Raw genomic sequence first — 27,024 nt, 5'->3', positions numbered from 1 at the left:
TGAACATTACCTGGTCAGAATTTGCTGTGCTACCTCCAATGCCTCCCAAGAGGGGCTCAGTAAACACGAACTATTCCCATAGCAGTGCCCATCATTTCTATGAGGAGCCCTTGTCATTTTCACGATGGGAACCCTGAGGCAGAGTTGGTGACTGAACTGGGGTTCAGAGTGGCGTCCTCAGGACGGGGCTGTCCGATTCTCACTCAGATGACTCTGGCCAGTCCCTGAGGTCCAGACCTTGTCACCAGCATCACTGCTGCCACCCTTCGGAAGTTTTCAAGGGATACTTATGTCTTTAATTGACAGATGAGGACACACAGGCTCTGGGGTTTTAAGAGACTTGCCCAAGCCAGTCAAGTGGGTGACAGGGAACCCTCTCCGTGGAAGGACGGAAGCGGGTCTGGCCTGGCGTGGCTCCCCCTCCCCTCTAGGAAAGGGGCCTGCACTCTCCACCCAGGTCCTCCCTCACCATGGGGCGAGCACTAAGAAGGGAATTCCTCACTCCGGACTCCCAGACGTAAGAGCCGCGCTTCTGGCCTGGGCTCAGCCACAGAGGAGCATGTGTTTTGTGAAAGAACTACACAGTGGAGTCAGTATCTCCGTGCTGTTTCCAGATCCAGCCCGCACCGGCCAGGAGCCGAAGCCAAATGATAGAACCTGGCCACACTCGGCTGGAATTTTGGGGTCACCTCTGCTGGTGCATCACAACCCCCAGGACAGACGGTTAAAGCAGAGATTCCTGGACCTCACTCCGAGATTCTGATTTAGTAGGTCTGGGGCGATGTTGGATTCGGTTTTTCTAGCAAGCTTCCAAGGCAGGCTGATTCATGGACCACACTTGACTAGTACTGGCCTATGCTACCTTGTCTAGAGACGGACTGGCAGGGGTCTTACAGCCAGATAGTAAATATCAGAGTCTCCGCAGACCATAGTCTGTGTGGCAGCTACTGAACTCTGCTGTTGCGGCAGAAAAGCAGCCATCAACAATATGTGCTGCAACAGGCACGGCTGTCTCCTCGTAAACCTGTGCAACAGGACATGGCCAGCCGGCTGTGGCTCGCTGACCACTCTGCAACTCGCCCATGTGCACGGCAGTGGGGACCTTATTCAGCCCCACCACTCCTTGCTTACACAGCTGTAACGTGGACATGATATTCCTGGCCATATTTTTCTCCAGGCCTATGATGAAATCATCGCTTACCAGGAAACATTTAACAACTGTTCTTTATCGGGTTCAATCAGTTCCCTATTATCTTTGACACTGGTTAGAAGTATGACACTTTCACTGATGAGGATCATCTTTGAATTTGGCTTTCTTTATGTTCCCTCATTATTAGGCATCACATAAGGGAAATAAGTATGCTAAGAGAGATGACAGAAGGACTAATTTTGATGGTTAACTTAGGAAGTTTCTTGGTATGAGAAAACAAAAATAGGGCTGGGTGATAAGAAATGAATTAATGGGTACAGTGTACCCTGTCTGGATGATGGTCACACTAAAAGCTCAGCCCCCACTTTGTAATACATCCATGCAACAGAGCTATGCTTGTACCCACTATTTATACAAAACAAAAAGGAGAAAAACATAAAACTGTCTCCATCAGACACAGCAAAAAAGAGTGTCGCAAGGTCAGCAAGATGAAACAACAGTTTCTGATGGCGCCAACACTGACTGCCTCTCCCAAGTATTTTAAGGAAAAAAAGCATTCTACAAACAAAGATATAACCAACAAGTTATATTATTTTTTATTCATGTTAGAATTTCTATCAGTGTTTGAACATTAATATTTAGAGAGTTTGTACATTTTCACCTTCCAAGGTTTGAAATGAGAAGCATGCTAGGTCACCAATGGTAACTAATAAACACTTGACAATCGCATGAATATCCATTCTGCTCTGACTCTCTTAACACTGGTAAACATTTTCTTTCCTTGCTGTAATTTACAATGAAAACTGTGCCCCACTCATGTCTCAGCAAAGTTCCAGACATTATGGATTCATCACATATAAATTCTTTAAAAATATACTTCTGTCAAAAGACTTGATGACTACTATGTACACTACAAAAATAAATCTTCATATAAATAAATTATATGGCATACTTTTATCTTTGTAATTGAAATGACACAAACTCATTTCCACCAAAATTGGCAATGAGACCCAGTTTGAATATTTATTTCCTTTAAACTCCTTACCCTAAAACCTACCATGAGTCCTTAATGTCAATGTTATATACTCTGAACTATTTAACATTAGTAAGCACTCTATACAAATAAAAATTCTGTCCAAAAGTAAAACATAGCTGTAATGTTTCCAATAGAAATAAAATCCCTGCATTTTTTTTTTTGTTATAAACTGGCATGACAAATACTGTAGAGGAAAACATTCTTATGATACAAAATTATAAATATCAGCAAAGTTCTTTTCTTTTAAAATTAAAACATCCAAATGAACAAACAGGACAGACAAAATAAAACTATTAAAAGAGAGAGAGAAATTCTAATTCCCTGCCAGCCCCCAGTTCTCCCTCTGCCAATGTGACTATGGGAGGAAGTTCTACACCGTGCAGAATCAGGGGCCGCACAGGCTCTGGCGCACCACGAGCTGGGCTCAGGAGGGAGCGAGGGCACGCCAGGAGCCAGCGGGAAGTCGACTTCAGAATTTCGCATCGTCCCTCCTCCACGCAGGACACGTTTTCTGAGCAGAGCTGGGTGTGAGGTCAGCAGACCGTGTGGGTGACAGGCACCAAGACAGCAGCAGGGGGTGGCCAGGGTCCCCAGCAGAGTCACACACACACACAGCCAGCGGCCACAAGCGGCTCCCAATCTGCGTCTTAGAGTTTCGTGGTGCGTATCAGGGTCTGAGGTCACTACGCTGTGGGTATTTCTGGGGGCCCATTACCTCTCCGTTCAGATTTCCCATGTAATTTAAAAGGGAGTAACAGGAGCTGCCACTCGTGAGCGCCTCACAGTAGCTCAGGCTTCAGCCCTGCAGGGACCCCACCCTTTCCTCTGACTTCTCGTAACAAGGCGCTGGTGTGGACTTGGAGGGGGAGCCGACACTGGGTGCTTCCCTGACATGTGCTGGTCTCTGGCTACAAGGTGAGGGAGCCCGCACCTCAGAGCAAAAGAAGAGAACCAGTACACAAGCAACTTTAAAAATATGCCTGGCTGAGACCTGCCCCTGCCTACATCCTTCAATGGGGTGTATCTACCCACCTGCTTTCCCATATCACACTGAAAGAGCACTAATGACGGGAAGCATGGAGACGATGTTCGGATTTATTTAGGAAGTGCGCACCCTAAACGCTGGTGCACGAAGAACCCCTCTGGAGCTCTTATCCTACAGAAGGCCTGCCTCTGCACCACCACAAAGCATGCTCACCGCTTAAAGAAGATGCAAACGGATCCAGAAGGCCTCAACCAGCTGCTCCATTTAAGAGAGGGAGTTTAAACTATAGGGACTCAAAACATCATTTCTGGGTGATTGTGGGCCAAGAATTAACCAAATAGGTTTTTCTACCTGTGACAGGGCCATATCCACTCTTGAATTTGGGGGTGTTGGGGGAGGGGTCGTGTGTATGTTGGTTGCAAGAGGGGCACAATGCTGCACCTTTTTAGAGTGTACATACTCTCAGAGCCCAGCCAAAGCTCAGCACCAGGCATGTCACCCAATTCTCTAACACCCACGATGCTGAACTGATGTGAGCTTCACACCCTGAGGTTCCAGCATCCATCACAATGATCCGGGAGAAGGAGCTTATTCCCCTGAAGCACAAATTGGGGTCCTGGATGGCAGCCAATGATCGTAAGAGATGCCGTGGACACAAGGAGAATCTAGCTTTTGCTGGGCTGATTCGAAAGGATTGGGTGGATGTTTAGGGCCAGCCCTCACCAGCACAAAGCAATAAGAGATATCCTGACGCTTCCAGCCTGACTAGGTCAGAGCCTACTAAAGGTTACAGACAGTGCAGAGAAACAAAACAAGACAAAAAAAAAAAATCACAGTACAGTACATGGTGAACTCACACACGTGTTCACACGCACAGCCAAACAAGAGGACCGCACACAACGACAGCTAGAGAAGCCACCAGGATTAACGTGCTTTCTTCATATCCGCTCATTAAACAAAAAAATTACCACGCATAGCGTGTTTGAAAGTTAACAGTAACATTTCATACTACCACAGGGTTGTGATATGCAAATTTAAAATACTTTAAACAGAAACCTTTACAAAATAATCCTATTACATAAGCAATATTTGCATAGAATTATACAAGTAAATTATACAATATTTAAGCAGCAGCAACATATGCTGGAATTTAAGACTAATGAAGCTTGGTTGTGGCATGGAGCCCAATGCTCGAATACGGACAGGCCCCGCTGTGGCCTCTGCACTCTGGGGCAGGCGTGGAGAAGCCCCAGATCATAGCTTTACATCCTTCCTTCCTATATTACACATGTGTACACCTCTTAAATATTTATAGAAATATTTAACAAAATAATACAATCGGTTACAGTAACAGTGAACTGCTGTCCTGGCACAGGGCATCTTTTCCATAACTCCAAGCAGTTCTCTTCAAGCAGTTCTGGAAAGAGGTGGGGGTGGGGGGTTTCCAATCTTTGGCCTCTTTGCTTCAGATTTTAATCACCCTTTAAAAGGAAACAGAAAAGGAAGTTGAACAGAGTAAGAGGTGTGCGAGTCCGTATTTATAAAGTACAAAAGCAGGCGGGAGTGATCTTGGTATTAGAAATCACGAGAGTGGGGTGTGGGCCTGAGGGGTCCCTGAGGGCCGCTTGTGACCTCTCCCTTCATCTGGGGGCTGGTTACACGGATGCGTTCCCATGTGACCAATTCGCTGTGGCATGCACCTCCATACAGACTGGCACAGGTAAAAGGTGGTGCTGTTGGTGCCATTGTGGCACCGCACCGACCCTCCGCAGGCCAGCAGCAGGGGAAGAGACCTGGTGTGCAGCTGGGCCGGTCCCCCAAGGATGACAAAACTCCAACACATCAGCCTTGCTCTGGGGATAAAGGGTCACTGGGGTCCAGCGTGGGATGTGCCCGAGTGCCGCGGCCCCTCGGTGATGCCGAGAACCCCAGGAGAACCTTGCCCTCCTCTCCGCCTGGCTCTAGGTCCCTCGGCTGCCCTTGTCAGTGGCACACACCTCAGTTGGAGCTGCTTCCCCGGGGCCTCTCCTCGCACTCCACGTCCTGCAGCTCAATGACTTCCACCTTCGAATCCCTCCTCTCACACCGGACATGGAAAGGCACGTGGGGGTCCTCGAACAGGCCATGGTCAGTCTCGGGGTAGCCCTCGTAGCCCGGGCAGAGCCCCCCTCGGGGGTTCCGCCCAGGCCCGGGGGCAGGCGGTGGGCGCACGGCGACAGTCACGGAGGCAGAAGCCGTCACAGTGGTGATGGGCTGGCAGTAGCCGGGCACGGAGCTGCCCATGGCAGTGGACGCTGGGTTCCGAGGGTTGTGAGAACGGGCCCCGCGGGGGCCCCAGCGGTCCCTATTGCTAGGGCCAGAATGCCCTTCAGTAGAAATTTCAAAAGCGTCTCTGCGCGGTCTGTAGGGGGGTGGCCACAAGCCTTCTCTGGGGGCGTCCCTGCGGGGCTGCTGGCCTTGCCGTCCGGGAGGCAGGGACCCTGAGTCCAGGTGGGGCTGCTGTCGCGGGTTCGAGGGTGGGTGATGCCTGGATTCGGGATGGACCACCTGCAGAGGGCAAGGGTGGGTTAGAAGGGTGGGGAGGGTCTGCCCCAGGCTGGGCATGGTCCCCGCAGCTCCCACACCTCCCTCCTTGGGTTTCACCAAAGACTCAGTCGACCCCGGGGAGCCCATGGGGGCCTTCCACCCACAAAAGAAAAGCCCGTTCTTCTCATAACCTCCAGGACCTGGCAGAGGAGCGTGTTGTTTGCATCCTGTTTCCAGGCCTTCTCTGACACAGCTGGCTGGACACGTACTGCTGTTGCCCATAAATGTGGGCTGTGGTCAGAGCATCCAAGCTGCTGCCCCCCCACCCTGTCCAGTCCTGCAGGCCCTGAGCTGCTCTTCTCCCAAAGCTGCTAAGTGTGCGGCCCTGGCTGGCCTGAGTGCCGGACGCTGGCAGGACTGTCTCTGCCTACTCAGTCCAACACAGCAGCCGCTCCAGACGTGTGGCTGCTTCCGTTTTAATGACCTAAAATCCGAAATCCAGCTCCTCGGTAGCCCCGGCCACATTTCAAGCGCTCCCAGCCACGTGTGGCCGGTGGCTCCCGTCCTTGAGAGCAGAGGGCACTCTCGTCACCGCGGAGGGCTGTGGCGGGCAGCCCGCTTCATCTGATTGTGAAGAATCTGGTCTCTGCGTCTCTATACAAAGCACAGAGCAACACAGTGGCCACATCAATCAAAAGGACCGTGACCAACTTCAAAGTCGTTCAGCTTGTACCTATTTTTAGGCTCCCGCTGAACAAAACCAGATTCACACTGCAGCTCAGCGGGGTCGTCACGGGGGGTAGGAGGAGGACAATTCAGGTTATTTGGTTGGCCTTTCTCTCTTTCACGGAAGGGCTGCTCTGGCCTGGGACTGGAATACCCATTTCCTGGAGGGACAGCAGGGGGTCCTCAGTGGAGCAACATGAGCCTCAGAGCCTTCCTTGAGTTTTCGGGGCTGAGCCCATCCCAGGGAGCACAGGGCGGAGGGAAGGACCCAGGTCCCTGGCCCTCCGAGGAGGGGCCCCCAGGCTCCGGTGACCTCCTGAATCACTGAAGGCCAAGAACTCAGGGGTGGTTCTCGGCCTGTCTGCTCTTTCCTGCCACCTGGAACATGAGCTTGGAGCCACAAAAGCTACGGTCAAGTATTTAGACAATAATAACGAACGTTGTGTCAAGGGCAATGAAACCTAACAGAAATGAGAGAAGAAAAAAACCTTACTTCTGCGGGCAATAAAAATACTACTAGTTTTAGAAAATATCACTCAAATGACATGCACCTTAAGGGGGGGGCGGGAAAGGCAAAGAATGTTTTATCTCTGGCCTTTGAAGCCCAAATGTCCTCACCGCGAACAGGACAGATGCTACTGCTTTGTGCAGTGACATTACTGGCCCTGCCCCTTTTTTGTCCTGTATGAGATCAAACCACAGGAAGACGGCATTTTTATAGTTGAGAAGAGTTGAACGTTGGCCGTCTCCTGTGATCTGACCTGGCCTGTACTTTCTCTCTGCATCCCATTCGCCTGCGTGATGTGCCGCGCAGAGCGGACAGCAGCCCGCTGGACCACCGGGCCCACCACCTCGGCGGGAAGACCCCCCCGCTCCGCAGGGCCACTTACAGTGGAGTGGGCGAAGACCGGGTTTTCCGTGGCTTCCACGATCACTCGGTGGGCAGGGCCTCCCGCGCCCTGCGGGGCCTCGTAGTGGCGAAGCTCCTCGCTGAGGCCTGACACTGTCGTCTGGGAACTATACTCGGAGTCGGAGGAATCAGACCCGCTGTGCATGTGGCCGGGGGGCATGGAGAACCGGACCACGCTGGGGGGCGGCTCAGGGGAGGGTGTGGGCAGGCGGTTCAAGCCGTTGGCTGGAGACACCTATTTAAGGGGATTCCATGTTACAAGGGTTCTTGTCCATTTACCTGCTGGCCACGCTCAGGGTTCAAAGCACGGTGTTATTCAGGGGCCTCTGTCCTCTGCCCTGGGGCCCTGCGCACTGTGCCGTATTAGCCTCCCCCTTTCTACCACCTGGAGGATCCTCGGTCCCGCAGCTGGAGCAGAACTGTCCTCTGCTCCACACTGGAAAGGTGGGATGTGTACTTTTTACCCTTGTGAAGTCCGATTATGTATCTCAAGGGGAAAGTCTTCATTTACTGTACAAAGATCTGTAAGACCCAGGCTGCAATGGGTTGGTTGAGAGGAACCGAACCAAACCCGCCCTCCAGCCCTCAAAGCCGGCACACCGAGGAGGAAACAGACAGGCCCCAGATGTTTCCTGAAGAACGACCAGCAAGTGGGGAGGCAGCTAAGTGTAGAAATGAAGAGCGGCACAGGAAACACAGCACTCAGCTGGCCTACACGTGGGACGTCCCCGTGTCACTACTGACCTCAGGATATGGTCCAAAGAAAGACAAAAGCACGGGAAGCAAAACCAGTCCATTGAGAACGCCGAGGATGGTGAGGATTGCCAGCACAGCAAAGAAATACCTGGGAGATCGAGAGGAAACGGGAACAGGCGCTGTGACAGGGTGGATCGCGCCACCCTCCGTGTGCCCGACACAGCAGCACGGCAACGCCAGAAATGACCGAAACCCACCCGCTGAAGAGGCTGTTATCCAACCGCAGTTCACATTCAACACAAGGTGAGCTTTTGTTTTTGTTTCTTTACCTTATGGCTTTGAGGACTACATTCCACAACCCAGAGTGTTAGTTCATGAAGGGAAGAAAAAAAAATCAGTTTGTTAATTTGCTGAACTCTGATGGCATGTAATGTTATTTATGAATGTGTTACACAAACACAAAAATATGGAATGCGACCTGAATGGCTGGGCAGACTGAAAGCACAAACACAATGCCGAGGGGCCCCGCTCATGAAAACCCAGCAGAAGCAAACAAATGAAGTGAAGGGTGTAGAATTTAAACAATTTAGCCCAGGAGGAAAAGCAGCCCCCTTCTGCAGGCTGCTAATCCACTGTGAAATGCTTCTGCATCTTACGGCAGAATCTCTAATTAAGTCTCTAGCGTATCAGGTAAGGCTTTCCCTGGGCTTTCATTAATCACAACTTTCTGCCTAGAATTCTGTGAGTTCCAGTTTTACCAAATAGCTCCAATTGCAACCTTTTTAGAACACAGGAACCAGCTTTCTGCAAAGAAAAGGCTGCCCAATCTGTGGGAGCCGGGGCATTGTGCTGGGCGAGGGCGCTCCACAATGGCGGGGCTGCTCTGCCGGCCAATCTTTTGTTGAACAATTTAGCATCTCTGAATACTCTTGTTTTGCGTCAGCCAATTCAAACATAAAGGCCGCAGCACCATGGCAGAGGAGAAGAGTGCACAAGTAGTTCTGCTTTCCCACCATTGAGGGCTAAGGTCTGGAATCCTTCATGAATACCAAGGTAAACCTGTCAGCCAGGGACAGCTGCTGGCGGACACTCTGCACGGCTGGAGGGCACGGACTCCACGCAGGGATGCGTTTCTGGAACTAATGATTTCTGGGGCAACTCGGATGGAAGTGGGCTGGGGTGGGGGAGAGAATCAGGATGTTCTGGGAAGAGGGAAGGCAAGATATCTATCTGTTAATGGTCCTCTGGTTCATAAAATTAAACAGGCAACCAGTGCTGCCGTGTCTATATATGTTTTGACATCAGATGAAAGGAGAGAGAATCCCTGCAAAAATACAAATACCTCGCAGCTATTGTAAACACTCAAAACTTCTGAACTGCATTAGTAAAAGCCAAGCAGCCAGTGTCTTGGTCTAATGTAAACTGCTGGAACTTTCGGCTGGGGCACGTATCAGCAGCCACATTAAGACATTTGCATCCCATCCATCTAGCTGAAGCATAAACAGGCCAATTAGGTTTCTGACGGCTCAGCATATACAGTGTCTGCTCATGTATTTGACCTTGGTGAGGCCTTCATCAGGTTAATCCATCCCGTTCTAGAAAATGGGAAGCCCTTTTAAGTGCTTGAAAGAGGAACCCTGATATTTCTGGGCGGGAACAACCCCGGGTGACAGGAGAGTGCTGGGATTCTGGCTGCCAGGTTTCCAGCTGGGGGCTCTAATTCAGGCTCAGTTTCCTCATTCAGCGTCCCCCACAAGGCTGAGTGAGACCCTCCTGTAAACTCACGAGACCACAGCACACCGTGCATTTCCCCTGGTTTTGCCTGTGAACTCGTCTCTGCCCCCAAAAGACCTTAAGCTACACAGAGGGATATGGGGGTCCCCATTATTTGCTGTTGTGCAAATGGCACTTACGAGGTGCTTGTTATATTTGTGTTTTTTTTTTTTTTTTTTTTTTGAGACAGAGTCTCGCTTAGTCTCCCAGGCTGGAGTGCAATGGCGCGATCTCGGCTCACTGCAAGCTCCGCCTCCCGGGTTCACGCCATTCTCCTGCCTCAGCCTCCCGAGTAGCTGGGACTACAGGCGCCCGCCGCCTCGCCCGGCTAATTTTTTGCATTTTTAGTAGAGACAGGGTTTCACCATGTTAGCCAGGATGGTCTCGATCTCCTGACCTCGTGATCCGCCCGCCTCGGCCTCCCAAAGTGCTGGGATTACAGGCGTGAGCCACCGCGCCCGGCCTGTTATATTTGTGTTAAATGAGAAAGTAAATATGCAGAAGAAACGCTACTTGACATTGGGCTTTTATATCATAGCGATAATACGTCAGTGCCTGAAAAAGTGGATACTAAGAACAAAGGAAAAGCTAAAATCAAACTAAGAACTAATATAAATAAAACGTAGACCAAAACATTTAACTCAGTTGGGCAACGATCTATTTGGTATTGGCAAACAGGAATTTAGGAACTGGCTTGCTGGCTTAGCAGTAGTTTGTGCTGAGAAGTCTAGCTCCATGGACACTGCAGGGAGGTAGCTGGAGATGCAGACCCAGCCCTCACCCCGCCTCCCGCCCCCTGCCCCCCGAAATCAGCCCTGCACTTAGCCTCAGATGATTCCTCAGCACATCGGTGTGAGAAGCGCTGGTCTACAGCGATCCCACCTCACCATCACTCTACGCAAAAACTGCAACAAGCAAGCTTGGCACTCATTCTAGGAAGGCAGCCTCCACGATGCCAAACCGCCCAGCGGGCTTTGCCACAGGCCAACCCATGGACTCATCTTTCTCCCGTAATAAGACTTTGGCTAAAACTTCTAGTTGAAACCGTCTTCTTTTTACTCGAAGACGAGAAGCCCGTCTCTCTCTCTCTGACGCACACGCCACCTCCAGCACCGAAGCCAAACAAACCCATCGCTTCTCACAGCTGGTTGTGCCCTGTCACGGTTCCAATCCTGGACTATCTTTTACTTATGGGGGATTCTGGCCTTCGCGCTCCATAAAGCAGCAGGTTCCATCCGAGAGCAGCTCCCTCACAAAGCTATGGAGGCCGCTCAAAACAGCAAGTGGCTTCCTCCTCTGCAGTTCTCAAATTCTTTTCAGAAGGAAAACTCACTGTTCTTTTATACTTCACAAAGTCATATTCTTAATTAAATCAACTGGAAATGACTTGCCTTGAGATCCAAACTAGGCTTAGATTCCCAAGAGTTGACACCAAAGTCCAATGCTGAACGCTTCCTAATTGTGGGGACTCGAATATGAAATCTGGGCACATCATTTTCACTTCTTAGAATAAAGTCAGGTGAAAAATTTAGGTATTGTTAAGCTTTCCTTCCTACATTTTGAAGGAGAGGGAGCATCGGTCAAATCTGGCATCTCTTTCTACCGATGTTTCTAACCCGAGACACCAGTATCGGGCCACCTATTGGGTGATCCTTTGGCTTCAAGCTGTGGAACTGTCCTTGCTGCCAGGCCCAAACCCTTTATCTTCTGTTTCCAAGACATTCCCCAAGAGAGCTCTAGAGAGAGCCTGTCTTCATACCTCTGAGTGTCTCTAAGTTAACAAATTCAAAAGAAAGCAGAGTCACAGTGACGAGATGCTGCCATCTACCAGATACAGAAGGAAATAAGCAACCAAGATCGCCTGAGTTAATGATAATGATTTTTTTTTTTTTTGAGACGGAGTCTCACTCTGTCACCCAGGCTGGAGAGCAGTGGTGCGATCTCGGCTCATTGCAAGCTCCGCCTCCCGGGTTCAAGTCGTTCTCTGCCTCAGCCTCCCGAGTAGCTGGGATTACAGGTGCGCATCACCACGCCCAGCTAATTTTTGTATTTTGAGTAGAGATGGGGTTTCACCATCTCGGCCAGGCTGATCTTGAACTCCTGACCTTGTGATCTACCTGCCTCGACCTCCCAAAGTGCTAGGATTACAGACATGAACCACTGCACCCGGCCCAATAACAATGATTTTTAAAACATGTCTCCTTGCACACGCCTGCTTACCTGACGATGAAGTCGAACTCAGATCCCGCAAGCATCAGCACTCCCAGGAGAGTGGACACGGCGCCGTCCAGGACGGGCGCAAACATGTGCTCCAGGGCAAGCACAGCCCTGCGGTTCTTGTCACCGATGGCTGTCAGAAAGGCCTGTGCAAGGAGGATGTTCACAAGATCAGGTTCCTGGACTTCATATGGTAAGTGCTCAGCTCTGTTCTAAATGCTACAAGCGCTCAGAACTGCTCACACCTTGCTGTTTCAGCTGCTGGAACGTGTGGTCAGAGAAGCTCAACTAGCTACATCTAGACTTAAACTAAGACGACCTCTTCACGACACGGGGTCATATTTGGTGTTGACATAAATCTTGAACACAATAAAACCAAAACTATATAAAATGGACAGAAATGTCCCCTTCTTTTCACTGCTACTCACCCCTAAGTTTCCCCTGCTTAAATGATCTCACCCCACTCACAGGTGAGACCTCCAATTCCCACAGCAACAGGATCCTGGCTAATGCACTGGATGGCCAAGAGCTTAGCTCAGTGTCCCAAGTCATTGGGTGCTACACACACGTCCTCACGATTATGCAGAGGTGAGACCTTCTGTCGCTGTTTCAGGCTGTGTTTGTAGTACACATCTAAGCACTATGAGAGTATTGCAAGAAATACACAGGACTGTACATTTGAATCAAGCCCTTTCGAATGCTGTGTGGACACATCCCTGTCTCTCCTGCAGTCCTAAAGCTCTTCCAGGCCAGGAATGCTGTTGATACTTAATGGGAACTTTGCAGAGTAAATCCTGGAAGATGAGACTGTTGGCCTGAACGTGTGACCCCTGCAGGGAGTGTTAAGCCTGGCACAAGCTCTCTCTGAAGTTCAGGCTGTTCAGGGTTACGCCGAGAGGAGAGCGCTGGGTGTCTTTGGCAGGATGCGTTTCTACGCCTTACCTACCCGCAGAAGGACTGAGACGGTCGTTCTCCCTAACAGATGCAAAAATACCAATATACAAAGGTGTGCTAAGAGTTTTCATACTTTTCTCTCAAGCAGGTTCTACTCTTTCAGAGCTGGTAAAGACGTTAGGGTCAGTATGGCTGCCTTCGGCTCCTGGCAGAAGGCACCAGCGGGGTTTTTAGCCATGCTGCCTTACGTCGTATTTGGGCCACGAGGCCATAAGGGCCACGTCGTGATGACCCCGTCACACGCTGCTTCTGTGTTACCAAGACAGCAAATGAACGGGAACCCACTGATTTCCCGAAGACATCCGTGGAAGAAGAAACTTCTTCACAGCCTTATTCCACCATTTTACAAACCTCAAAAGAGCAGTGACTGGCAACTCTAAATGCAGTTTCACACGGAGGATGAGAATACTGAAAATGGCTTGGACTCGAGGTCCTGGAGTTTAGAGACTGTAGTGAGCATTTCCATGGTAAAAATCTGTTCTGGAGAACTGTTGGCCATGCTAGCTTCCAAAAAAGGTGGTTTCCATTTGCATCAGAATAAAATAACTTGTGGATTCTTAACTCACATGCAAATTTATCTCCCTTTTGAAGAACTGTATTAGAATTATGGGTTTTCTAAACTCTAGGCTGGCACTCTTCTTTTTTAAAAAATAGTCCCTCCTCCCAGCTCAAAGGAAGAAAATAATTTGAGCAGGCTCAAAATTTAGAGAATATTGTTTCTGTGTTATTGGCTTTTTATGATACACTGTAAAAAAATGGGATAACTTCAACAAAGCGTTCCTTCCAAAACACAAAAGTTTCCAATCTCTCAATTGTATCACAATAGCCCTGGAGAGACTGCAGAAGGCACAAGGCTGCGGCCTGTGTGGAGACATGCATGTGCCGTGTGCGGAGCCCAAAGGGAACCCACGCTGGAGACTGCAAAAGCAATGGCGGAAGTGACTCGGTCCAAGCCCAGCGCTGGCTCCCTAGCTAGGGTATTTCGCACCTCGGTATTTAATAGGTGAACGCATTTATTTATTGAATGCCTACTGATAACCCCAAATTCTTAGGCTCTAATCTGCAGATGGAACATAATTTACACAGTTGTGAGGTTTTGGATAATTCTTTCATAAAAGTATACGACAGATTTATCTCTTGGGCTAAAGATTCCTTCTGAAGTTTAATTACCTCCAACAAAGCATTCACAGGGCAAGGCATAGAAAAAGAGAGGGGAAAAAATGTCTGTTGAAAGCAACACTGGTTCTCTTACTTTCTGCTGTCGTGAATGCAGAGGCTGGGAGGTCTGAGGAGCTGGGTGGGCTTAGGGAGAAGAGCCAGTTCCCCGGGGCTGAACAATGGAGCCTCCACTCCTAAGCCCGAGGGTACTTCCTTGGCTGCCAGCTCACCTCACCCTCAATGATGCCATCCCCAAGCCTGTGAGCATGGTCTCATTTTATCCCCACTGTTCCTGTTGTTTTTAAAACTCTGTGTATGCCCACCCACACACTCACCGCATCATCTGCCTTACGAACAAACGTCACAATGTCAGGAATCATGGGGGTATAACGACAGTCAACGTCAGGTGAGCACGGCCCTTCCAGGCCCACTCCCACACACCAACCCTGCACTGCCTACGGCTGACAGGGCCCACTGCCATGTACCTTCCGCACCCCTCTCCTCAGCCTCCCTCGAGGGAAAGGAATCCAGAAACCTCACAGACTCTCCTAGGGGGCCCCTGTGCCCGGAGGCCTCTTCGCTGCCATGCACAGGGAGAATGCCAAGGTTCCCACTTGGAAACAAACAGAGCCGTTGTTTTTCACAAAGTTTCTGCTTCAAACGTCTCCCATACCAAAGCAACGTGAACGGTGAACTCCACTCCTATGCCAACAGACGCGATCAGGATGACCACGGGCACGGCGCTGAGCTTGATTCCGATGAGGCCCATCATGCCAAAGAGCTCGACCGTCATCAGTGCCAGGACCATCACCTGGAGTGGGGCACACAGTGGTCAGTGGGCGGGCAGGTCACCCTCCGGGGCTGCCCACAAGGGAGGCCGCCAGAGGGCTAAGGTGTCCTCGGTTCAGATCAAAACAATGAACGGACTGACTTGCTTTAACTCTGGACACCACCTTTACTGCCTAATTCATCTTCCTGCTTTGAAGGGAAACAGCAAAAAACATACAGAACGACTCCACCGCAGCAATCCACGAGGAATTACACAAGCACCACTCAGCTACGAATGTCACCTAGATTACAACAAGATCCATCTCTCCTTCTCTTGGGTCTCAGCCGTCAGAAACCATCCGTGAACCCATCATTAAGTATTTGGTTGCCTCACTCTCCGTTCTAAAGAAAGCGGATGGGACGAGGTGAATCCAAGTTCTTGCAGGTCAAAGGAGTTTTGCTTTTGGGGGCGAACCTGCAGGGTAAGTGAAGACGATCTGGGGCCAGGGAAGCGGGGAGGTCGTTGTCAGCTGACGCGTGTCAGGTTACAGGACCCCTGCACTTTGAAGAGCTGGGGACAGCGGGGGTGGACTGAGCCAATTGCCAAATCCAAGGAAAAGCTTCTTGCCTTTCATCTTCCTTGTAAAAATTTGTGGGGAAATGGAAATGAAATCTGTGAGTTAGATTTGGGGTTTCTTGGTCCAAAGGGGAGAAGATACAAACAAACAACAAGTTACCCAGATGGAAGAGAAGGAGAAAAATGAACTTTCTTTTCTGGGGGTGGGCGGTGGGCAGCGGTGGAGGGAGGGGAAGGAATGATGAAAGATGGACAACATCAATTGCTAAGTGCCATGAAAACTCTCACAGACTAAACATTTACCTTTTAACGTACCTGCTGCACAGACTCAGGGTGCAGACACAAAATCTGGCCTCTGTTTTTATAATTTTGGCATTTTAAAGGCTACACCACAGTTCACAGAATTTAAACACTGCCACGGTTTTATTGGACTTTACATGAAACTTACGTCAAATCTGAGAGTATTTTGGAGAAGGGATGCCAAAAAACAGGCTCGTAATATTAGTTTATCATTTTCCCCCAGGACTTAAAACACACAAAATCATTTTCTCCATATGTCACTGTCCTAACTTCTCTGATTGTCCCCCCATGTTAAATGTAGAAGAACCTGCTATGTTATTATTAGGCCTGGATGAGGTCACAGAATGACACTTTTCAATTAAAGAAAAAATGAGCTAGGCTTTGAGTGTTTTGATTTAATACATGCTCAGAGTTGTGATGGAAAGTGTGCTTTAAAAAGTCCCCTATCTTTCCACAAAAATCTTCAAGCTACGGGGGAGAGGACCTAAGAATGAGGCCATTAGAGGTTCCACCTTAACCATGGCCCTCACCACCTCTAGTAGAATAAACATATTACGGATGATGCAAGCTATACCCTCCTCCAGAGGCCCAGACATAAACCTAACTTCCCGGCTGCAGAAAGAGCTATGCTGAAAGGAATCTGACTTCCACAAAGCCCCTTATAATACACTCACAATGATCCCGGCCGTCCAGGGGTTCAGAAGGAAGACGGCGCACACGAGGAACGTGCAGGCCAGCACCACGCTGATGAACAGCAGCAGCCAGTGGCGGAGGCCGATGTACTGCTCCCAGAAGAGGAAGGGGTAGCCGTTGGGGTAACTGGACAGCCCCAGGCTCGTGTAGTTGCTGCAGATGGTCCTGACTTTTTCAATTGCCTCCACAAAGTCTGAGGTGTCCCGCAAGCCGTTGAGGTAGAAAGGGAACTGGGCATACTCGATGGGCTCTGCTGCCGGGACTGGACAGAGAAGGGCACAGGTTGGGAGCAGCCCAGGGGAGAGAAGCATCACAGTTTCAATGGAAAGAGAGAAGAACTTTGCATGAAAGCTTACTGACTGCTCTTCTACATGATACAAAGGACAAACAATGCTGATCACAGCCTCCAGGCCTTTACGATCTTCCCATTTGGTTTAAAAACGTTTAACTCTGTGATCTGTGTATTTTTTAACATTCAATTTTAATCTTCCAGCAGTCATTCTTTCTGAGGGGTCTAAAAACTCCAGGCTTACATTCTGGGAACATTTTTTGTTCTCTTGACACACATGAAAATACCAAGTTCACGCAGTTTGATTCAATCACCTCCAAGAGCAAAATAACTCGAGAGTCCTGCTTTCCTGAGAAAAATGCTTAACTTATCCTTTTAGTGACTGAACAAACTTAAACCTTGTATGCTTCTTTTCTAATGCAATGCTAAGTCTTCAGCAACAGGGGAAGAAATCCTTACACAACAAGCATTTAGTTACTGCCGTTGTGTGTTCCAGACCCTCTGGGGTCATTCAGTTGACTTGCTAAACATGATTTGCCCTATTATAATCTCAACTATAAATTTTCATTAAGACAAGCCTTGGCTGCCTGCCACAGGGCTCTGGGGTTTAGATCCCGGGAAGCACTACTCGCTGAGTCTCCAGCCATGTTTGCAAGGGGACCCGTCTTCTCTCTCACATCCTCCCTTGGCCCGGTATCCAAAGCATACGCTACTAATATCTCCACCAGAAACGCAAATGAAATCCACACAGAACCACCTTTCAAACTCTGGGCTGAGAGGTGAAAGGAAGAGGACACTGTTGTATACAGACTTCTCCGCTCTGGTTTAAACAGCTTTGACAGAGTGCAGGTGCTTGGTGGCTTATAGGAATGACCCGATGTGCCAAAAATCCCTTCAACACCAGAGTTGACAAAGTGAAGATAAACATATAATCCTCAGCGATAAAACTCTGCAATAGTAAAATAGCACTCAACCTGGAGGCGTCCCCGGTGTTCACAGGGAACAGCTGGCATGCGAGAGCAGTGCCTAATGAGCGTCTTAGCATTGAAGCTACGCACGGAGACGAGACGCTTACTTCCCAACGTGATAGAGTGTGGGGCTGTATCCCATTACACATCCTTGTCTGTCTCCCGGAGTTTTAAACGAGAAGAAATGGATTGTTCTGTTTACACTTTTGAACCCTGGGTAGTGTCAACGGACGAAGGCTGTGGTGAGTTTGGAGAAGCAGGGAAGGCACCTCTGTCGGCTCCCAGCGCCCCCGATAAAACACTACTTACTTCTCAGCCTTGTCTCAGGCATGTAGTCGGCTTTGTCGTGGACCCATTCCGGTCGGTGCGGCCGGATGTTGGCCTGGGAGGCAGCGTACGCGACAGGGTCATTGCTGACCCAAGCCGTCAGGTAGATGTAGAAAGCGCTGGGATTAATGATGCCATCTGCGTCCACCAGACGCTGTTTAGTCAACTACAAAAACGGGAAGAACAGAGGCCTTTGAGAATGGGGTTGGGGGTAAACACACTTCTGCCTTGAGAGCACAGAAGCCGAGCTTCGCACCAGCATCACAACAAAGGATAGAATGCCCACTGTTGAAAGTGTCGAAAATCCCATCAGAACACCTTTGATTTCTTTCAATGTGCACTTATCAGAGGATGCAATCATTGGCGTGTTTATAACAAACACAGTTCTGCAGATGGCCGAGGAATTGGCTGAACCAATTAAATCTGAACGCTAAAAGACCGTCTGCAGCCAAGGCAGAGAATGAACAATCTGGAGAAACATATTTATAGGAGGGGAAGGGGGAGAAACCTGGCAAGAACCCCCATGCACGCCTGTGAGCAGTTAACCTCTGTTGTTAACACTGAAGGAAATGCCACCCAGTAAATGGAGGAGAGCTATAAAAATAAAACAACATCTGTATAAATTTTGCTAACACTAGCCTCCTATGACCTGTGGATTCAAAAAATGCCCAGTGCCAGAAAGTGCAAGGGACGAGTGTACACCCTCAGCCTCATGGGGCGATCTCGTTCCCGGAGGTCGCTGGACTCGGCAGGCCGCGTCGTCTGCGTGGCCAAATGTGCTCCCTCTGCAGGAGGGCTTGTGGGCTGAGGTGGGGAGCTCTGTGGGACTCGGTATGTGTATGTATATTTTATACACATAGAAAAGTTCTGTTTCCTGTTTATTTTAGATTCGGGCCTCGTTCCTCACTTTGGGTCTTTTTAAAACGAAATGAAAAACACCAGTGACAGCAGCTCCCAGAGAAGGAGTGAAGGAAAAAGGAGCAGGGAGAGAGTGAGAGAAATGGACTTCGGGAATCTGGATTCAATTAATCCACAGGATATGTAACAACTGTACGTCCTCAACACATCCCTGGAATCACACAGTGCAGCCCGTGGCCTCCGTGCATGAGGCACGCCTTTCTCCCTCCCAGGAGGAGGAGATGATATCTGGGGGCCCGGCCCAATCCCATTTGTCCCACAGTGTCCCTGGTCCCTCGCCCAGCCCCGCTGCCTGGGCACCTCCCTGGTGTCTCTGAGGCAGACTCCTCTGCCCGCATCCTTGGGAAACGTGACGGTCTGCTGCCTGCTGCTGTGAGCTCGGAGTTTCACACTCCCTAACAACTCTGAACAATGTACTTTGTAAATCTGTCACCTTGAACGCCAGCAAAAAAGGGGAGACGATAAACAGAGCTGCTGAGAAGATCATTAGTATGACGGTTTTCTGCCTGAAGGTGAAGCAAGCAAGCTACAAAGAGCCGAGGGAAGAGGCTCTGAGGAAGGTGAAGCAGCCCTAGCCCGGGCCCCGGGCAACGGGAAGAGTCCAGACACACTCCTGAACATACTTGCGGAACCAAAAGGGGTATGCTGGAAACCAAACGGCAGGAAGAAGATGCAGACACAGGTGGAGAGTATGATTCCCAAACAGACACAGTTATTACCACAGCAGTGAGCAGAATGGCGCGGCCACTCGGATTCCAAGGGTGCACGTTTCTGTTTGCTTCACTCATCACAGAGCGATCTGTCTACTCCTGGGGCCAGGGCCACCCAGAGATCTCAAATTTAACAAACCCTCCTATCCTGCTATCACCTCTCCAATCTCCTAACCCACCCACCTACCCCAAATTCTGCTCATCCAAATGACCACTACCCAAGAAACCCATCTTTCCAAGCCTGAATACCATGAAGGCCAACATGCTACCGAGTCCTGGAACTGAAAGGACCGCACGCTGCTGCACTTCCAACACTGGAAAGAGCCTGCACTCTCTCGGCTGCACTCCGTTCTGACCCCTGCTCTGGCGGCAGGAACACGCCTGCCCCATTTGACAGATGAGGAAAGCGAGGCGCCCTGGCTGGCCTGAGGTCACGCAATCCGCTGGTGGGAGGAGGTGAAGCAGAGTGACCCAGTGTTCCTTCTACCAGCTCCCGGTGCCTCAGGTCTCCAGAGAGCACAGGGTGGGGTCACACGCTGTGAAGCGGCCTCCACCAGGGCACGCGCCCTCGGTGCGCAGCAGCTGCCGTACCTGGCTGATGTCGATGGGCTTATCGCGGCTGCCGGTTTGCACCAGGAGTTTGTAGGCAAGGACTCCATCGTCTGATCCGTTCTTGTAATTGTTCGGCATGATCTTCCCGGTTTCCCAGTCACTGTCAAATGCATCCTGAAGTCCTAGAAACGGCAAACGATTGTGAGGCGTTATAACTCGCAGCCGGAAGGACAGCGGGGCGGGCGGAGGAGGGAGGCGAGGAGAGCGAGCAGGGCAGGGGCTCTCAGGCGCCCGTCAGAAACACGCCCTCTGTTCCACACCCACTTTGACTGACAGCACTGGACTTTCATGAATGAACCGCAGCCACTGCTGAAAACGGGGAAGGAGATGATCTGTTTCTGTGAAACACACACTCCTATTTTACCTTAAGGAAAACCGCTCTCCTCCTTTCGCCCCGTGACAATTACAAACGGCGGCAGGAGCGCGGCGGAAACATACCCACCAGGGTCGTTCCCCGCTTCGTGCCACTCGGGGTGCTAAGTCACGGGTTCTTCAGCACACCCAGAAATTCCACGCGGAGGGAAAAGCATCCTCCAACTCCCAACTTCAAACAGCAGCTCAGCTGCTTCTGGAGCCCAGGGTGAGCGAACACGATTCTGTCAATTTGTTCCATCTGTTCGGCTTGTGGAGCTAACACAAGCTGTGGGATCCGCTGCCAGGTTGTGTAAAGATCACAGCCAACACCTATTCACTCTCGACTGCTCTCTTCCTCTCTGCCACCCTTCCCCGGGAGAGGGGGTGGAGAAGGAAGGGAAGGCGCTCATGTGCGTGCAGGGAAATACCTCACAGGGTAAATTTGGATCCGATTGAGAACAGGAAGCCACAGGCCAATACAAGGAGGCTCTGTGAGAACAGATGACAAACCACAAGCCGGGGAGGGGAGGAAAGAGCTTTCTGGGCCTGGGGGATGGGCGAGCCCGCCAGTCCACCACACACAGCTGCACTTGGCCTCGGTAATCAAAACCATCATTACAGACCTGACGGTTTGGCTGCAGCTGTAAAGAGATAAGCGTGTTGGAAGAGAAAACAGGGCCCCGGTGACTCGGCCTTAGGGTCTGAGCGCTGGCTGGTGCGCACGCTCTCCGGGACACCCCCACCCCCTCACCCACCCCTGCCCCTCCCAGCCACCTCCCAAGTAGAACTCCCAACCCCAGCAGCTCAGGAAACCACAGCTTTTGAACAAGCTGTACATGTATGGCTTGGACACGGCTAGTAAGAAGGGAGAAGGGTTTATTTCATTTCAGGACATGCCTTGGATGACTTCAAAGGCTTCAAAAAAAAATCTGGTTGCGTTAGTGCTCAGAATGGTTAAGCTCTTGGGGTCTGAAGTGGGGGGAGGAGGGGGAGCACAGGCCCCCTTCCGTCTCTCTGAGAAGTGAAACCCTCCTTCTGACACGACTGGCTAGAGGAACAATTTGGGGATGACAGTAACGAAAGGAGGCCATGTCGGGTTGAACGTGGAGGGGAGACGGGACAGGAGACCACCGGGTGGGCCGCGTACCTCTCAGACACACGGTTTTCATAGGGAGGCATGCACACACACAGCACCGAGCAGATGTTATGTTATTACTGAAAGCCCTTTCTTCCTGCTTTTGAAAAAAAGTGAACAGGAGAAGAAAAATTACTGCTCCTCCTTTCCCCTCAAAAAGGGAGACCTCATCTGTTTTCCTCGCCGTAACAGTTTTCATGACCTCACAGCGCGTCCTGGGCTTTAAGCCCCTCTCCCTTAACCGGCTAATCCTGAAGACAGGCTCACGCTTGGTGAGTGTGGGGCAGCGCTGGGCATCACAGCAACCAAGGGACAGCCCCGTTACAGTTAGTCACTCCGGCTTCACACATGGAGGAACTGAGGCTTGGAGAGGGGAGCCCGGAGAAGGCCACGCAGCAGGTGAGCGTTGGACGGAACTCAAACCCAGGCAGCAAGTCAGCAGAGGCAGACGGAGCCACTCACTGGCCTACAGTGCCGGGACACACTGTGGTACCCAAAGATGTGTCAAAGGCAGGAGTAAGACAAGCAGATTCAACTCCAGCATCAACAACATCTGGTGGCAAACAGGGTCCCCAAAATCTGAGGGCGGTTTTACGATATTCACACACAAAGACTTCTGGGACACCCGAGGGTGAAACAAAGGAAGAAAGAACCTATTTGGGGAAGCCAGCCTTGTTGGAAACTGGATTCAACTCAGAATCTACACTGCTGGTCCCTTAGGTGCCATTCACTGTACCAGGGGTTCAAAGATGAATACGAAACAGTGATCGACTTTATGGAACAGTTAAGTTCTTTCCCCATTACTACAGTATTTTCTGATGAATCACCAAAAAGCTCAAGTAACAATGGGCTGGCCTAAGCACATGTACAAGGTACGACCCTGGACACAAAACAAGGGATAAGGTTGGGTTTCCACTGCCCCTTATCCAGTGCTTCATATTCTAACGCACGCACACTCTAGAAAACTGTGACATTTTACTTATTTTACAGCAAATCTTAACATGTCAGCTAGAAGTTCTCCCCTTATGAATACCTTGTGCTAGTAATTATTTTCTAGTGTAAAGTTCTGGCCTAAAGGAGTAACCCCGATTGCCCATTTTCCTTCAGCTATGGAACCCCAGAAGTAAAATGTTAATCACAATTTTGTTTGCATAATCCAGTGTGAAATAAAAAGGAACACATTTGCACAAGATTTGAGGCATGATTTTGATCTGACTCCGCCTTGTTTGCATGTGTTTTAAGATGTGACATGTAGGGCAGTTTTGAAATTAACCATTATATAGTTTTAGGAATAAAACAAATCAAAGATAAACTTTTGGAATGTTGATAAAGACCAATGAAATAACATGGTTTTAACGGGAATTCCATTAAAAACCAATGAGGCTCCCCCCATTTAAAAACCACACAAAAATGTTAGCAAGGAAAGCTGACTCAAGGCTAATTGTTTCCTTGGAGAAAATATTCAAAGACCACATCAACCACTCAACAGGCCTGAAGAACGTGTAGGCAGCAAAGGGCTCCCGGGTCTGGTCATTCTGTGTTGAGTGCTCTAGTGGACCCTGTAAGAGTCAGTCATGGAGTCCCAGGGCTGCCTGAGACCCTGACTGCTCAGCAGCAATGGATCTCACTTGGTCTAGGTGTATGCCGTTCACATAGCAATCAAAACATGATTCCAATGCACCTTAAAAAAGAAATCTCAAGTCCAGCTGCTTTACATCTATAAAGGAAGAAATGTATAGAGATGATCTACAATGCTCTATAAAAAGGTTAACCCCCTGCACGGCCTTAAGACAATCCCCCTTTACCCCCTTCCCGATCCTTGCCTAGCATGCCACACTGAGCCTCCAGAGCAGTGGCCAAAGACACTGAAATACCCTCTACAGTAACCCTCCTCTGCTCAGAGACTGGCAGGGCACAGCAGATCTCTTTGTTATCTGTGGCAAGTTATTTGCATGTCTTTGGTCAATGCAGGGAAAATGAAAAGCAGGGACTCTCTCCACTGTCTCTCTTTTAACTCATTATCCCGAAAACCATTGCTTTCTAAACTAAATGTGAAAAATAAAGCTTGGAACAAATTCACGTTTGTCTCAGGAGGCTGTTAATAGATAATAATCATGGCATGTTCTCTTTACCTTCCTCCAAAAGGAAAGTCAAACTGGGTATACATGTAGGCAGAAAGTTCTGGTAAACACAAGTCAAGGCCAGAAGCTAGCTGTATGGAACCTCCACCAACCTCAAGTTGTTGACCATTTCCGGCAAACTCTCAGGGAAACTGGCTGCCGAGTCTCTACGTACAAGTGTATTCACTTCAGACCAAAAAAGGCACTTACATCTGTGTCTAAACAAGCCTAATTAAGTGGGACATTAAGACAATCATTTGGATTAATCTAAGCCAAAAAATGTTGGGGGCCATAATGATTTGGTACTCCAGTAAAAGCGTTTTTGCTTGAATTGGGTGGATAATTATCCTGATTCTCTACTTGGCTTTGCATGTGTCAACGCAGAATAAATGAACAGATGTTCTTGGAATCACTGCATACATTTCTATGCAGTTGGTCAGGAGAAAATTTAGACTTTTTTTTCCCCTCCAGCTGATGAATATTTCCTAGAAACATTTCTAAGAGCAAAGAAACCAATAAAGGCACTTTATTATTTATTTATTTTTTGAGATGGAGTCTTGCTCTTGTCGCCCAGGCTGGAGTGCAATGGTGCAATCTAGGCTCACTGCAACCTCCACCTCCCAGGTTCAAGTGATTCTCCTGCCTCAGTCTCCTGAGCAGCTGGGATTACAGGCACCCACCACCACGCCCAGCTAATTTTTGTATTTTTAGTAGAGATGGGGTTTCACCATGTTGGCCGGGCTGGTCTCGAACTCCTGACCTCAGGTGATCTGCCCACCTTGGCATCCCAAAGTGCTGGGATTTACAGGTGTGAGCCACTGCACCCCACGAAGAAGGGCATTTTAAAGCAGAATTTGATTATTTATAAAATAGTGTGAAATGTGATTAAACATTTATAACTTTACTTTATGTACCAAATCACGAAATGGTCAAAATGAACCCAGCCGTAAAGTATGGAGCCTGGGTAACAGTGTGCAGGTTCGTCAGCTGTAACAAATGCAGCCCCTGCTGCAGGACGTTTATAGTGGGGGGCTGTGTATGGGTGAGGAAGGAGGACATGGGCCATCTCGGCACCTTCTGCTCAATTTTCCTGAAAACCTGAAACTGCTCTAAAAACAAAGTCAATTAGAAATAGACAAATAAGGCCGGGCGCGGTGGCTCAAGCCTGTAATCCCAGCACTTTGGGAGGCCGAGACGGGCGGATCACGAGGTCAGGAGATCGAGACCATCCTGGCTAACACGATGAAACCCCGTCTCTACTAAGAAATACAAAAAACTAGGCGGGCGAGGTGGCGGGCGCCTGTAGTCCCAGCTACTCGGGAGGCTGAGGCAGGAGAATGGCGTAAACCCGGGAGGCGGAGCTTGCAGTGAGCTGAGATCCGGCCACTGCGCTCCAGCCCCGGCGACAGAGCGAGACTCCGTCTCAAAAAAAAAAAAAAAAAAAAAAGAAATAGACAAATAACTTCTTAAAGGACGGTCAAAATACGGAGTTTAAGACTATGTCCACTGCTTATCTAGCATCTCCTGGTACAGTAAGCTATAATTTGGCAATCAGTCTGGAAATCCCAGCCACACTTTGATTTCATGTGGTCACCAAACTAGCCACCATCTATCCAAGAGGAAAGCACCAGAAGCCTCAGCTCCACCTGTTACATGCTCCCCTTTTCCTAACGTGCATCTGTACATTCCCACAGCAGCTCGTCTGAATTATCTGCATCATTTTACAGGGAAAACCCAGAGCTGGGAGGCTGCTGCAGAAACAGTCCAGGTAAGACTCTTGAGCAACTCTTAAAAGTCCATGAAACACGTCAGTGTTACATTCTAATCTAACACTTTCATAATCAGGACAAAGGAACCTGTTGAAGCTGAACATGCAAAAGAGCAAAAGGACGAAAGCCCTCCCACGGCCTTACCTTGAAGCCAGTCTCTGAAGTAGTGCAGCCACATTTTGGGAAGCTGTTTGTTTTCTTCCAACATGACATACTTCACGTTACTGAAACTCCTGTGAAGGTCGTAAAGTAAGTGCTGGATATTCGGGTAGTCTGCTTTCTGGGTGACTATATACATGTTGTAGAAAGAAAAGTATTTGAACTGTGCAGCAATAAAGTCATATTCTCTGGTTTCCCGAGGTACAATGTCCGTAAGGTCCAGCCCGTCTCTCACTCGGGTAGTCCCATAAAGGCTGACCCCCAGCAAGCCCAGAAAAAGGAAGATCACCACCACCTGGAACAGAAGAGGTACAAGGTCAGACAGATCCCAGGGAGCACCACTGACTCTGCCTGGACAAAGAGAAGCTGTCTAGTTAATACCTTGTTTGCACCACCACACTTGACCTGATTTAGCTTGTAGGGGTTGTTCTCCCATAGAAAAAGTATAAAATCACAGTAATCGCATTTTTGTTATTCATATATATATATATATTTGTGTGTGTGTGTGTGAGAGAGAGAGAGAGAGTCTTGTGTTGCCCAGGCTAGAGTGCAGTGGTGCCATCTCGGCTCACTGTAACCTCCACCTCCCAGGTTCAAGCAATTCTCGTGCCTCAGCCTCCTGAGTAGCTGAGATTACAGGTGTGCACTACCATGCCTGGCTATTTTTTTTTTGTATTTTTAGTAGAGATGTGGATTCACCATGTTGGCCAGGCTGGTCTTGAACTCCTGACCTCAGGTGATCCACCTGCCTCGGCCTCCCAAAGTGCTGGGATTGCAGGCGTGAGCCACCACGCCCAGCCTTGTTTTGTTATTTATCTGAGTTGGGATCTCACTCTGTTTCCCAGGATGGAGTGCAGTGGCATGATCAGGGTTCACTGTTGCCTCCAACTCCTGGGCTCAAGTGATCCTCCTGTCTCAGCTGCCCAAGTAGCTAGGACTACAGGTACACAGCACCATGCCTTTTTTTTTCTCTCTCTCTCTTTTGAGACAGGGTCTTACTCTCTCACCCAGGCTGGAATGAAGTGGTGCCATCAGGGTTCACTGTAGCCTTGAATCCCCGGGCTCAGTGATCTTCCCACCTCAGCCTCCTAAGCAGCTGGGACTATAGGCACAGCACCATGCCCTGGCAATTTTTTGTAGAGATGGAGTTTCACCACGTTGCCTGGGCTGGTCTCGAACTCCTGGGTTCAAGCA

General features: G+C 49.5%; 1 protein-coding gene across 7 annotated transcripts in view; it reads right to left on the bottom strand.

Moving 5' to 3' along the window:
• Window positions 1-1,723: 1,723 nt before the first annotated feature.
• PTCH1 (patched 1) overlaps window positions 1,724-27,024 on the bottom strand; it is a 76,117-nt gene continuing 50,816 nt past the window's right edge. For 4 of the 7 annotated variants that reach the window (XM_065530877.1, XM_065530876.2, XM_065530878.1 and 1 more), the window contains 10 exons: window positions 25,816-26,125; window positions 20,273-20,415; window positions 18,036-18,219; window positions 16,451-16,731; window positions 14,805-14,942; window positions 12,023-12,165; window positions 8,078-8,177; window positions 7,314-7,568; window positions 5,169-5,718; window positions 1,724-4,652 (listed from right to left, as the gene is read on the bottom strand). In XM_065530877.1, the coding sequence (XP_065386949.1) occupies window positions 5,170-5,718; window positions 7,314-7,568; window positions 8,078-8,177; window positions 12,023-12,165; window positions 14,805-14,942; window positions 16,451-16,731; window positions 18,036-18,219; window positions 20,273-20,415; window positions 25,816-26,125 (2,103 nt within the window). In that variant the 3' untranslated portion in view covers window positions 1,724-4,652; window position 5,169. Of the gene's footprint in view, window positions 4,653-5,168; window positions 5,719-5,897; window positions 6,352-7,313; window positions 7,569-8,077; window positions 8,178-8,358; window positions 8,375-12,022; window positions 12,166-14,804; window positions 14,943-15,301; window positions 15,539-16,450; window positions 16,732-18,035; window positions 18,220-20,272; window positions 20,416-25,815; window positions 26,126-27,024 lie in introns of those variants that run through there. The other 3 variants (XR_012424953.1, XM_074018004.1, XM_074018005.1) reach the window with 3 other exon arrangements.

Source organism: Macaca fascicularis, chromosome 15 (assembly GCF_037993035.2).
Source record: "Macaca fascicularis isolate 582-1 chromosome 15, T2T-MFA8v1.1".
NCBI lineage: Eukaryota > Metazoa > Chordata > Mammalia > Primates > Cercopithecidae > Macaca > Macaca fascicularis.
Note: the sequence above shows the minus strand (reverse complement) of the source record. Positions and strands in the feature narration are given on the sequence as shown.